Source organism: Mirounga leonina, unplaced genomic scaffold (genome assembly GCF_011800145.1).
Source record: "Mirounga leonina isolate KUSES-001 unplaced genomic scaffold, KU_Mleo_1.0 Mir_127, whole genome shotgun sequence".
In the NCBI taxonomy this organism is placed as follows: domain Eukaryota; kingdom Metazoa; phylum Chordata; class Mammalia; order Carnivora; family Phocidae; genus Mirounga; species Mirounga leonina.
This window is the reverse complement of record NW_023270316.1, coordinates 78174084-78188101: the sequence shown is the minus strand read 5'-3', so window position 1 is coordinate 78188101 and position 14018 is coordinate 78174084. Positions and strand designations below refer to the sequence as shown.

Here is a 14018-nt window from a genome sequence, read left to right as displayed (position 1 = left end):
AGGGGGGTGGGGGGGAGACACTGGAACTCCTCTTTCGCTTTCCTAACAGCGAAACAGGCTGAAACAGCGAGGGGTGGCACAGCTCCCCCTAATTAGCGTGCTTAGGGGAAAGAGGGAGCCCACTGGCGCGCTCTTCTCCACCCCGACTCTCCAAAGATGCGCGCGCTAGTCGAACTCGGGGACAGTGGCGGTTCTCTGGCGCCCCCCCTGCCGACTGCACCGCGGCGGCCCGGACCCAGGCGGCGGGGCTGGACCTAAACATAGCCCCAACCGATGCCATCAGGAAGCCCGGAACAAAACCGGTGGCCACATCTGCCTCTGTGTTTGCGTGTGTGTGTGTGTGTGTGTGTCCCTCTCTGTATCTCTCTCTTTCTCTGTATCTCTCTCTCTCTCTCTCTCACACACACACACACGCTAGGTTCACATCCATCCGGCTTACCTGAAATACGGTTTGCGCTTCTTTCTGTGTGTGTCTGGCAGAAGAATGAAAGAGAAACTGCCATATCCATTCAAGCTCACTGAATCAAGACCACTTCCCTCCAACTCTTTCAACCAAGTTTTATTTTATAATGCAATGCAACATTACAGAGTCCATGTGAAAACTAGTTTCCCAATTGTAGTCTGAACCTCCATCAATGTATCGAGCAAGACTTTAGGTTATCAGATTCAATTCTGCAGGACACTCAGGGTTTCTGCCTCCTGCCTCTCTCCAAGCATCTTTCTTTGTAATGCAAGTGTACGTCGGCTGTCCCCTAGGAAGTCTCGCGCTCTGGCACGCAGCGCCGGGCCTGCGGCAGAGCGGCGCGGTAGATGCAGGCGGGCGCTAGGACCGCGGGGAGCCCGGGCGGCCGCGGCGCTACCTTAAACCCAGCCCAATGCCGCTGCCTGCGCCACTCTGCGCGCCGGCGGGGGCTGCGCAGGAGGAGCGCTCCGCCCGGCTACAACGCTCCGCGAGCCGGCGCGGCAACACCTGTTCGCGGCAGCCAGGGCGGCACGCGAGCTCCCGGTCGTGGCTCTCCTCGCTCGCCGCTCGCCACCCGTTCTAAGCCAATGGACATCTGCCGAGCCTCTGGGGAATTCTGGATACTAGCTTTGGACGCCTAAAGTTTTTTTTCTTCTTTTTGTTTTTTTAATTATTATTATTATTTTTGGAGGGGGGACCAGGAGGGGAGATTTTGTCGCCGCCGCCAACGTGAGATATTTTTTTCCCCTTGAAGGATTCATGCTGATGTCTGCAGAGTCGGTTAGAGTAAAAACAGCGCATGCCTTCCTGGAGTCGGGATCCGTAAATTCTGACGTAGCCCGTGCATCTTAAAAATCCCTATAATAACGCCTAGGCATTTAAGTTGCTATGGTCATTCTGATCTCAAACCAAATGGAGAAACTACGGATTTTTTTTCCTTATTACGGTCGGATGGGATGAAGACCTTCCTGCCTGCTAGGAGCTGGGGATCTATCTATAGAGATACATAGATATGTTTATCAATATGTCAGTGTGTGAGTATAAAGTGGTGGTTTCTTAGACTATCAGTGGTTTGACCTTGAACCTGTGCCAGTGAAACAGCAGATTACTTTTATTTATGCATTTAATGGATTGAAGAAAAGAACCTTTTTTTTTTTTTTTTCTTTTCTCTCTCTGCAACTGCAGTAAGGGAGGGGAGTTTGGATATACCTCGCCTAATATCTTCTGGGTTGATACCGTCATTATTGTTTATTCTTGTGCTCCAAAAGCCGAGTCCTCTGATGGCTCCCTTAGGTGAAGTTGGGAACTATTTCGGTGTGCAGGATGCGGTACCGTTTGGGAATGTGCCCGTGTTGCCGGTGGACAGTCCGGTATTGTTAAGTGACCACCTGGGTCAGTCCGAAGCAGGGGGGCTTCCCAGGGGACCCGCAGTCACGGACTTGGATCATTTAAAGGGGATTCTCAGGCGGAGGCAGCTATACTGCAGGACTGGATTTCACTTAGAAATCTTCCCCAATGGTACTATCCAGGGAACCAGGAAAGACCACAGCCGATTTGGTAGGTATACCATTAACCCTTTAGTGTCCGGGCGATGACATGTTCGGGTTATAACTACCAAGAAGGTGGTGGCCGGGCGGGGGATGTGGGAAAGGATCTGTCCCTCTGTCTCTGTCTTGCCAGCTAAAAAGAAAAAGAAAAAAAAAAAAAAGAAAGAAAGAAAGAAAAAAGAAAAAGCCTCTGGAATTGCAGATCTGCCGCTGGCACTGATGCAAGTCTACATTGAAAGGCAACCCCCCCCCCGACTTTTTTTTTGAAAAGAGGGCATGATTTATAAATATAACAAAAGTCTGTAGTTCTTTTGCATCAGATACTCGGGAAGATCGGGTTTAGGAAGTTTCTTTTGAATGGACTGATTCCACGAGTTTAAAGCTTTAATCATTAACTACTGAGAACTTGAAAATGCCTTTTGCTGAAAGCAGTGGTTATCATCTTGTGCCCCAATGAAGTTTTTGCTCCATCTCTTTTTCTTCTGATAAGTATACTGCTTGAATTGTAAATTAAGCGTATTGTTTATTCCCACCGGGAGGGTCTGAAAACCCCGTAGGCGAAGGTTGCTGACTGATTGTTCTGTTGGGAGGACTAAAGTCATATTTTAGACTCCGAGAGCAGCATAGGCAGAGGCGCTGGGGGAAAATGACGGGAAGGGGCAGAACGCTCATCAGGGACGTTTGTCCTTGCAGCTATCAAGTTATTACCTATACTCCATATTTCTATAGTGTGCAGCCCTGTGTGGGTTTCCTCGGTGGCTCTCTGGTGTGAGTGTGCGCGCGCGTGCAAAAGCTGCGAGCTAATTTTAAAAGGGCATTCCGAGGATTTCATTTCCCAAGGAGGGTACTTGTGACTCAGCATTGAGGGCTGCAGACCCGAGTGCTGGTGACTCTGCTCACTTTAAAGCCTGCACACACGTGCCTGCGGGGCTACCCTGAGCCCAGCAGCACAGTGTCAGCGAGCACAATACCGATGGAGGGACTCTCGGGTGTTTTCCTTACTTAACTAAAAAGAAAGCGCCAGTTGGACAACCAGACTGTTGGAAGGAGTTAACTTCTCAGTGAACCCACCTGACAACACTTAAACTAGGTCGTAAAAAACAAAGTCCTGTGGTGATTTTTCTTCCTCATGCTTTAATGCCAGATGTTGAACACAGCCTAAACTATCTGTTTAGGCTCGTGGGGCTGTAGATGATGCCAGAAGGTGAGGAAGATTCAGGCCTGGGATGGGGATGGTCCCAGATACACAAGGCCCAGGATTTTCTCCCTTTGCTCACGGCCGATCCCAAGCCCCAGGCTGAACCTACTAGTGTAAATTTCTGGCAGTCTCCCCTCCCTGCTCAAAAAAAAAAAAAAAAAAAAAAAAGAAAAAAAAAAAAGGAAAAGAAAGAAAAGGCAAAGCTGTAGCTCTCTGCTTTGCAATTATTCAGTTGAAATATAACTGCACCCCCCCCCGCCCCCCACCGAAATAAACCCAGCTCTGGTTGTTGCAAAGCGAAGACTAAACTTTACTAGAAGTCTGTTCTATCTGGCCGCTTTAAGAGCTGCTACAGTGCCTAGCGTTCAGTGCCCGAACAACAGTCAGTGGGCGGCCGTGGGTGGGAGAGCCGAGTGTGTGCCGGGCCGCAGCGGGCACCCACTGGACCTTTGCACCGCGCAGGCTGATGGCTAGTGGCGTGGGCGGGCGGCCTAGGTGCGCTGGGCGGGGGGAGCCCCAGTCCTCCCGCGCTCCCAGCCGGCAGGTGCCGAGTCTGCAGCCGGGGCCCCCCGGCGTACTCGGCGGCCGCCGGGCCAGCTCCGCGCGGTCCTAAACACGCTCCGTTTCCGTCCCCCTTTCTACCCGGCTGGAGTGCGCCCTTCGGTGCTGCAGGGACTCCGGGGGCGACGGGCAGGGGCTGACACACTTCTGGTCGTGTTTAGGGAATGAGATTTTTTTTTTTGCCCAAGTTTAGTCCCTTCGCTTTCTCTTTGTGTGTGAGCGTGGGTCCAGCGGGGCTGACAGCCGCCGCCCCCGGCAGCGCGGTCGTTTGCGGTGTGGGAACCGCCGGAGGCGCGCACCGCGGCGGGAGAGTTGGTGGCGGGGACGGAGGACTGGCTGGAGGTCGTACCCCTGACCTCCCCCGTGCCATCTCGGACCCATCTCCCTCATCCGAAGCACGCAGCCAGGTCTCGGAGAGTCGGTGGCTCCGCTGTGCCCGGGAGGTGGGTCGGGGGCCCCGGCCGACAAGGCCGGAGCCACAGGGGAAGGGGTGGGGTGGGGGGACAAAGGGCCGCGGAGGCGGGCGGAGGGGGCGGTGAGCTATTGTTAACTGCGTTCAGGGAGCAGGGCTGGCGGCCCGCGGGCCTGCGTTTCAGCCCCCAGGCTTGGGCCCCGGCCTCTGGGCCGGGGGGTGGGTGGGGGAGCGCGGCGGGGTGCACCGCTGCAAGGCCGGGTCAGCTTCATTGTGTGCATTAGCCGAGCCCTGCCTTTGAGAGAGCACCTCGGAACCCCGGCGCAGCCTGACTGGGCCCCGGCGTGGAGAGATTATAGGATGTTCCAGCTGGGGTTCCTCCACGTCCCTCCCCCCCATGAGATTCTTCTTCTTTTTTTTAATGCAGTCACCTTTAGGGTAGGACGTTTGCTAAATGCAGTCGAGTTATTAGAAATCCAGTAAGTGCCACAGGGGAGAGTGAGGATTCAAGGGTGGAATTGTGGGGACCACGAGGGTGGAGAGAACCCGAGAGGCGAGTTCTGGGGTCAGCGGACAAGGACTGCTGGTACAGCAGCTGAACAGAGATCATAAAACAAAAACTAGACGTCGTCACCCTCTACCCCACCCCCAATCCTAGAGGTTGGAGAAAGGTGTCGCCAAGGAAGTGACATCTCTACTCCTTAGACTCGCTAGGCACTGTTGGCTGGGTTGGTAGGGGCAGTGCGGGTGGGAGGGGAATAGAGCCCTGGCCAGGGTTGGGGGGAAGGGTCGCCGAGCAGGCGAGCTCAGGGGTCGGCCGGGAGCTGGCTGCGGGGGAAGGGCGCGCCTGGCGCTCCGCTGTGCCACTCACCCTCTTTTGGATGGAGCTGAGTGGGTGGCTGTGCGCAGTGGGGGTGGGGAAGGAGGGTGAGGCAGGAGGGTTATTTAAGTCTTTCATCCGGTTGCAGAGAGAAGCGGCCCCCGGGGTGACAGCAGTGCCGCGGTCTCCCGCTGCTACCGCTGCGGCAGGTCCCAATATTAGCAACCTCTGCAGCGAGGTGCGAGTGCCGGGAGCCTCCTACCCTTGCTTTCTCAGCCCCTCCCGGAAGGAGGGCTGGGCTCGTGGGCGCTAGGACCCGGCCCGGAGTGCGAGGGGAGGACCGCGGAGCCAGCAGGCTCCGGGAAGGGGCCGAGGGGCTGCGGCACCACGCCACACCTGGCGCTCCAGCTAGCTCCCCGCAGCCTCTCCTTCTGCCCTCCTCCCTCCCTTATCGGCAGCCTCCCTCTCCTCATCCCGACTCCCTCCAGGGGACTTTGTCTTCACCCTGTTTCTCTTCCGATTCTCTAGGAAAGAGTAGCTGCAGTGGGGGTAGCTTTACACCTTGATTAAAATAGAAGGTGCATTTCTATGTGCAATGAACCGGCAGAAGAAAACGTGCTGGAAAAATGGTTTTTGCCACCCCCATGCAGCCGCCGGTGACTGCAGCTGCTGGCAAGCTTGGCGGTGACACAGCAGCGGCAGTGCAGGGGACGTGGGGGCGGGGCAGGAGCTGCGGCAGTGACAACTTAGGTGGGACCTTGAGAGAGCCCTTTATTTTTTCCTTTGGGGGTGGTGGTGTGGAGATAAGGTTGAGCATGGAGAAAAGGAAGGAGGAATTGTATCTCTGGGTAGTAGGCTGGGGGAGAGAGAGGTTTCATTTCATATATATATATATATATTTTTTTTTTTTTTTTCTCTTTAAAGTACTTGCTAGACAGAAAAAAGTGAGCAGAAAATCAATTGAGGAAATGGTATTGCAGAATAATAAAAGAGTGAGCGTTGGTCCTGATCCGCTATTTAGGCACAAGGAAGCGCGAGTGGATTGACCACCTGACTTTGTGGGAAGATGGCGTGCTTCTCCGCAGTCTGCCTTTTGGCCTGGAGTGGTGGCTCTAAAAGGCCGGACTTCATTAGGACCCCAGACAAGCATGACCTGGGGCTTCCTGTTCAATATCTCACTAAGGGAAAGACTTCCTATTTAAGGTGTTATTTTCTGGATTGGTTCAGATTCTTGAAAAATTGGAGTTGTAAACTCCCCTTTAGTCAGTCATTTCCTAAGGAAATGCTGAGATTTCCTCAAGTTGCTACAGACTCGGACTTACTCTGTCCCAGGCTTTGAGATGATTGATTTGGCAGCCCTGGTGTGGGATTCTCTGGGTGAGCAGGGAGCTCTGTAGGGAGGGGGGTTAATCTATTTTCAAAAGCTTCATGTCATGCCTCTCTCCACAGTCTGCATACATTCTTGTCCTCTAAAGAATGCAGCTCTGTTAAGTGTTGGGGGCTTTTAGGCTAGAGGGTTGTTTAGCATGGGCTAGAGTGGAGCCACTTCTGCCTGTCCTCCCATTTGCCATGGCTGGCCTTATTATGGCCTTGGAAGGTGAGGCTCAGCGCAGAGGGGCTCTTGGGAGCTGGGCCAGCTTTGGGTTAATGGTCCACTTGAACAGAGCTCTGGGCTGACCAGTAATACCTAGCAAGTCTGGAGCAAGGATTAAGTCTGGTGTGGTCATTTTCCTAAAGTAGTCCCAGGAACTGTCATGGCCTCTTGTGGACCAGAGATGATTTCAGACCCCATCAGACCCCCTTGGGCCCAGCGAGCACATTCTCAAAGGAACTGTTGGCTGCTGTGAAAGAGAAGAGCCAAATGCCACTAGCCACTGACCCTGTGCTTCCCCTGTCACTTCATCACTACCCATGTCGGTGGCCCTTCTGAACTGAAGATGTCTTGGTTGTGTCTGCCGAAGAGGAGAGACAGCCCACCATGGCACGCACGTGAGGGTCACAGTTTTAACATCAGGCACAAGTCCACCATTCTCTCCCTCCCTCTCTTCCTGTCTTTCTTCTCTTCCTTGCCCTTCCTTCTTTCCCTTCCTCTCCTGTTGCTCATTAAACATTGAAATGTTTCTACACAGAGGACTTCTCCTGTGTTGCTATGGATGCATCAGCCCTCTGTACTGCACACTCACGCAAACAGATAACGTGGGGAGTGGGCCGTACCCGAATGAGTATGGTTGAAAGCACTTGGCTTGGCTCAGGCCCAGAGAGAGGTTCGTTGACTTGGTGGAGGTTATGGAGTTTCTTGTGGACAAGATGGTACCAGGAATGTTAAGGATTCCAATCTGGGCGTTGGGGATCTTGTTGCCAGGCTGCCAGGTCTTTCTGACCTTACAACATTGGTGTTCTCTCTGTGTGTGGGGGGAATGCTGTGACTCACACGATCAAGTGTTCTGCTTGCCCTTGGATCACTGAGGTGACCTCATAAAAGGCTGGGCTGTTCTTTTGAGGTCCCTGTTTTTCAAGGAGCTACAGAGATATGGACGGTGGTGTGAGATGATGAAATCTTTTCCACCTGGGGTACTACATAGGTAGTTCCTTTTCACAGGGAGAGCCCCTCAGAAACTTGTCTCACTTTCAGGAGGCCCCCTCTGACTCCCCTTCCCAAACCTGAGTGGCCGTACCCTAAGCATCTCCTTCTCACTGCCTTTACCACATTGTTATATTTATCTATTTGTCTTTCCTTCCACTACATGGTAAGCTCTTTGAGGATATAGGGCTTAAGCTATATTTTATTCATCTTTGTATATTTAACAAATGGCATGTTTCTTGGCTTATAATGGTCGCTCAATAATAGTTTGTTGATCAAATAGGTCAGTGCATATGAATTAACAGCTATCTTGTTGACGCCAGAGAAAGAAACAAGATAGGTATCTTAATACTTTCATTTCTAAAGTATATAATAATAATTTTAGTACTTAAGTCTTTTAATAGACATTAACTCTGTGCACATAAACAATTTGGGTAAATGTCTACATACATAGGAGATGCCCATCTTCCCAAATTTGGCATGATGAGAGAGCACAGTCCCAGGAAGTTACCTGCTCTTCATTTTCTCTGCTACTTCTAGTCCTGCTCACTGGGTCTGTGGAGTCTGATCTAGGTAACATCTTCTTGCCACTAGTAAGGGAATGACTATATAAAAATGGTACAGAAATCATGGACACATGTAAAAAAGGTAAAAACAGTGATAAGATGTACATAATCAATAAGGATTTAGGCTTTGATGTCTGATTGCTTGGGGGCAAGTTACTTAACATTTTAAAACCTCAATGTCCCCATTTGTGAGCTGGAGATGAACATATTGTAATGCTGAGAGTTGTTCTGAAGATTGAGTGAAAGAAGGCCTCTCGTTTGGCACAGACTAAATGCTCAAGTGTTCAAGCTATTACGATTGTCATTGTTGTGGTTTATTGATAGTCTTCTTGCTGTTCTAAAGACAAGCTAGTCAGATGGTTTTGTAAGATCGCACACACCCTGTTGTTTTGGGGCCTGGTGGATGATGATGATGATGAATATTCATGATTAGTTCTGCCTCCCCACTAGGGAAAAACCAAGAGGTCATCAAAGACCCTGTTGGAAGTTGCAAGTGTCTTTTAGTTTTGTGATTAAACTCTTCCTCCTTGACATGGGATATTAAAGTGGTCAGACCTCAACGGGGGCAAAATGTGTCCTGTCATTCATTTTATAAGGACAGTTGGACATTGATGAATTCCTTACACTAATTTCAGGATCACTACGACCTATATTGTGGTGTGTTTTCAGGTAGCTAACAAGAGGTTCATATGCATATGGCTCCTAATGGTAATAAAATGCCACAATGTAAGTTATTTTTTAACCAGAAGAATTGGAAATAGTACAATGAAATGAAATAATTGCATCAATAAGGGAAGGCCTCTCATGCGAAATGAATCTCTTGGAGGTATTTCCTTATTTATCTTTCCATTTGCTTTGTGAGGTAGGGAAGGCTAGTAATAAACTAGCTGCTTTTAGACGCATCTTCCGATGCAGAGTAGCAGATTATCAGATCCAAAATGCAATTTGTAATTTCCCTTTATATTTTTTCCATACACTATTTCCCATTTTATGAATATAGTTTCGCATATCCAGATAGATATTCTATAAAATGTAAACACAAGATATTTGTTACATTTTGTGTTTATCAAAGAATTAAGAATACCCCTTTATAAGAAATTTCTCTTCTTTTTTTACATTGCCTTGAAACCCTTTGCTTCCTCAGATTTATGTAGTGCATGTCTTCTTTCGATTGCCACACAGTCTACTTTGTGAGAGTTGCAAAATTAATTGTTTAAAAATCCATGTAAGTGCTTTTTTATTAGTCACACGAGACTACCTATAGCATACTGTTATCCTTAGTTTTTTCCTAAACTCTTAAATATAAGTGAATTTTTCAATATTTAAAGATACTTTTAAAACAAGAACTTGGTATTTGGTAAGTGTTAACTCAAGGTCTACACAAAGTGTAGCACTTTATAACAAACTTGAGCAAATGGCTAAGCACAAGTAATACTAGCATTGTCCCAAATATACAGGTGGGTAATCATCTTAAAACGACAATATGGTTAGGGAAATTAAAGCTGCTGTTGTATGGCCATAAAATTCTGAATTTATACCCAGCTTAGGTGTTATTATTCTTAGTGAGGTAAGCAAGGGGAAAGAGGGGGAAAAAAGATCATTATGTTAGTTTGATTTTGGGATATAGTCTTCCATGCCTATTTTAAATCAAGAGCATTTTTCGTATCAGTATTCCCCCTGCCACCTCCAGAATATTACATTATCTTAATTGCTTAACTAGCTCTTTGAGGCTTAGATAAATACAGCAAAAATCAATACTTTGTGTAGCAGAAATATTTGGGATATGTGTAGGCTATTTTAATTTTCCAGATGGAGCTCAATAAAGTTATACAATAACTTTATCTTGCTTTATTTTTCCATATAAACCAATCAGGTCTTTGGTTAGCACCTGGTACTCTTGTTTTAAGGGACAGAAGACCATTCTCTGAATAGAATGTTTTCCAATATACGCCCATACACAAATACTTGATTTCATATTTACAAAGTGGGAGTAAGTTGTTTTTCTCTTAAATTATACTCTTGTAAGGTTGATTAGGAGATGTATTTTGGCTTATCTGTCATATCACTTCTTAGTGTATCTGTAAATAGTAGCTTTTTCATTTTTAAAATGTTTTGTTCTATGTTGTGTTGGTAAGTATTTTTGTATCATTATTATAAGATAGAGTTTAGCTGAAAAATTAGTTCTTTTAGGAAGTGGTTTTAAGAGAAGAAACTTCTTTAATGAGTGTGAGCTTATCCAAGTTGGGAACTGGACTCAGTGTTCTCCCAAAAAGTCCTAGGGATGCTGAGACTTAGGAATTGCTCTGTGCTCTGACCTCTCTTTTGCCCTCTGCCATCTGTCTCATAGGCATTCTGGAATTTATCAGTATAGCAGTGGGCCTGGTCAGCATTCGAGGCGTGGACAGTGGACTCTACCTCGGGATGAATGAGAAGGGGGAGCTGTATGGATCAGTAAGTACTGGGAGAGACTTGGCCAATCTTTATGCTTCATGTTTGATTTGAACTGCATTTTCTCTAGATTATAAATATCTAGAAATGAAACAGTCTGTTTGGAGAGAGTGTAAGTTCTTGCTTTTTGAGAAAAACCATTTTGTTTTTATTTATAGATATCAGCCCTGGATCTTCACTAGACCAGAGTTTCTAAGAAAATGCTTTATTTATATGCCAAACCATTTTCATTATCAAATAAATAAAAAATTCACAAGTGTGAAAAATTCCATATTCTTGTATTGAATGGAAGTTATTTTTGAAATGAATTGAAATTATCTTCTCCTAAGCTTTGCAAAGCAATGTAATTAAAACTAGAAATAGACAACTGTGCAGTGAGTATAAACCTCTTTCTTTGAGCTACATAAGACTTTCATTATGTAGAGAGAAGAGGGAGATGGAAATTATCGTCAGACATTCTTGTATGTGAACAAGAATATAAAAATATTATAATTATTTGCAAGTATTATGAGTTTTTTGTTTTTGTTTTTTCCTGTCTCACTTCCCATCTCTACTGGGTTGTAAGTTTCTTTTTTCTTTTTTTTTTTTTTTTAAAGATTTTATTTATTTATTTGACAGAGAGAGACACAGTGAGAGCAGGATCACAAGCAGGGGGAGAGGGAGAGGGAGAAACAGGCTTCCCGCGGAGCAGGGACCCGATGCGGGGCTCGATCCCAGGACCCTGGGATCATGACCTGAGCCGAAGGCAGACGCTTAACAACTGAGCCACCCAGGCGCCCCTGGGTTGTAAGTTTCTTGAAGGAGGCAGTGAAGAAGTGTTTATTATAGCCTGGCAGGTGCCAGGTGCTTTTCCGTGTGCTCAGGGACAGCAGTGAATGAGACAAAGTCCCCGCTTCTGCTTTGAGAGAAGGGGACTGACTTTACATCTTTGCTATCTCTTTACTTGTGCTAGCAGAGTTTCTAAAATACAGTGCATGCTACACAGTAGGAACTTGATACATTTTTGCTAAATGTATGCGTGTGGATCATAGATTACTAGTTACTATATACTAATTTGAGTTTTCAACAAAAGGCTTATAGTGAAATCAACCTTTGGTTTTTCCTTGCCATTATTGGTGGCCAAATGAGAATTTAATCCATGTTATCTACATAGGAAAACATTGATTAGAATCTCTAACAAGTTGAAAATTAAAAGAAACTCAGAATGGGAAACTGAAATGAAGGAGATTTTCATATATAATTAGGAGAAACATTTTCTAGGTCTACGCCTTTCTTATCCACATATTAGTAAATATGTATAATGTGTAAACACACGCACACATGCAAGGGTTGGAATGGTATCAAACTTTTACTCAAACACTCCAGATGACAAGAAATGGCCTGTGTAATTTGAATATAGCACACACCATTTTTAATGGTGCAAGACTGGTTTTTCTGCCTTGGTAAAATTTGAATCTAGATTGGTTGATTTTGTTAGATATTTAAGTCTTTTTTTTAAAAAGTGCTTCCTTGAGAGAATAGATTATTTTAAAATACGTTTTTAAGCATAGGATTGGGTTTAGCTTTTTAAACACAGTTTGTGGTTTAGATAAAGTTATTTACTGCCTAAATTATCTTTGTCAGCACTTTTAAGTGCAAAGATAGAAGGTATAAGGAAGCTTTCCTTATTATTATTATTATTATTATAGAGGGAGAGAGGGAGGAGGGAGAGGGAGAGCTCTTAAACAGGCTCCATACCCAGCACGGAGCCCAGCCTCATGACCCTGAGATCATGACCTGAGTCAGAATCCAGAGTCAGATGCTTAGCCAACTGAACCACCCAGGTGCCCCAGCTTTCACACTTTTAAAACATAAAGTGATGATCTCCTTTTGTCACCCCCTCAATTTTTTTCACTCTTAGGTATATAGAGATTTAATTTATGGATTAAATTAAGTTGGTCACAGTTGAACTTGATAAACTGCTTCTTGTGTGTAGGGCACAATCCAACTTTTAGTGGGTGGAAGGTTCCATCGTTTATCATCATGGTCTCCAGACTTCTTTGATCACATACCACCACCAAAACAATTTTTTTGACTATGAATCTCAACAGTGTGTATTAAATTACTTAAAGATTCAATACATAAAATATAGTTCATAGAGATTATTTTATTTTATAAAACTTGTATTAAGGTAAACATTTTAAAAGGTTGTGACAAATGAGTAAACACAAATAGAGGCCATTTTTGTTCCCCGTTCCATGGACCACCTTGCATGCCCCTGCAGAGTACCCTCCCCCGGAGAGAGATGACCAGTCTTTCGGATGAAATCACCAGCATGACAGCCTCCTGCAGTTTCTTGGTTGACAAGGAGAGTGGTGGCCTCTATGTTTGCTGTCCAGCTGAGCCTCATCTCCCTGTCTGGACTCTTGCGGTGGCTTCTTGCTCATCTCTCCTCTCCTCTGGCTGCTTCCCTGCCTTTGTGTGCCCCCATCTGCAGCACAGGCTGAGAACAGAGTGTGGGCTCTAGAAGGTACCCCGAATGTAGACCCAATGAATATCAGTGACAGTCCTGCCTGAAATTGTGGCCAGATGGCAGAAAGTTGGAGAACCCCATCTTGGCATGTTTTCTGGGAAGCCCGACTGCCTCGTGTAGGGCTTTTTGAGCACACAGAGTGTGTGGCCGGGAGGACGCCTCCCACCTCCACTGCAGTGTGGCCGCAAAGCCACAGGGCTCGCTGACAACGCCACCATGGAACCCCAGCTAGGCAAAGGGGTGAGTCCGAGAAAAGGCCTCCATTTCCTCCTGTGCTTGAAAATGCACAGTTTCTCACGTAAAGAGTATCTTCAGGCTTGGAAACTGCCTGGATGAAAGTATAATAAGGAGTGCTTTTCCAAATTGTGATTTCCTTTGTGGAAGAGTATCTCCCGCGGCTTCTCTGCGTCCGGCTTCTCCCCTCTCCAGTCCATTCTCCACACTGACGGGAGAATCACCTTTCAAATCTCACATATGAGTGTCACTTCTCAGTGTGGATCCCTTCAAATCTTGCCTTTGAAGGCGAACGCCCGCGTGCATTAGCCTAGCGTTCAGGCCTTTTCACCAACCACTTTGCCTGCATCTGCACGTGGTAGGTGCTCAATAAACACTTGCTGGATTGAAATGAACTAAGCATTGTGATTTATTTCGATGTTTCATGAAACACATGGGTGTGGACCTCACCGGGTCTGCTTGTGTGGTCAGGGGTACTGAGAACTCCGCTGGAAGGGAGAATCCGCCTCTTCATTCCCATGCTGAGTTGGACAGTGGTATGCCGTCCCTGGTGTGTCCAGCCCAAGGGGTCTGGGGCTGGGGCTGGAAAGAGAGAGTGTAGTGGCGAAAGCATGGCAAGAGGAGTCAGGAGACTTGCGCTCTCGTTCTGTGTCTGCCTCTAGTGAGGTGCTGGGCC

At 47.0% G+C, this 14018-nt stretch overlaps 1 protein-coding gene across 1 annotated transcript in view; it reads left to right on the top strand.

Annotated features, from left to right (window-relative positions):
* The first annotated feature begins 933 nt into the window (after nucleotides 1–933).
* The window catches only part of FGF9 (fibroblast growth factor 9), a 32047-nt gene continuing 18962 nt past the window's right edge, over nucleotides 934–14018 (top strand). Inside the window, exons 1-2 of the mRNA XM_035003698.1 lie at nucleotides 934–2020; nucleotides 10496–10599. Coding sequence (XP_034859589.1) covers nucleotides 1744–2020; nucleotides 10496–10599 — 381 coding nt within the window. The 5' untranslated portion in view covers nucleotides 934–1743. The remainder of the gene's footprint in view (nucleotides 2021–10495; nucleotides 10600–14018) is intronic.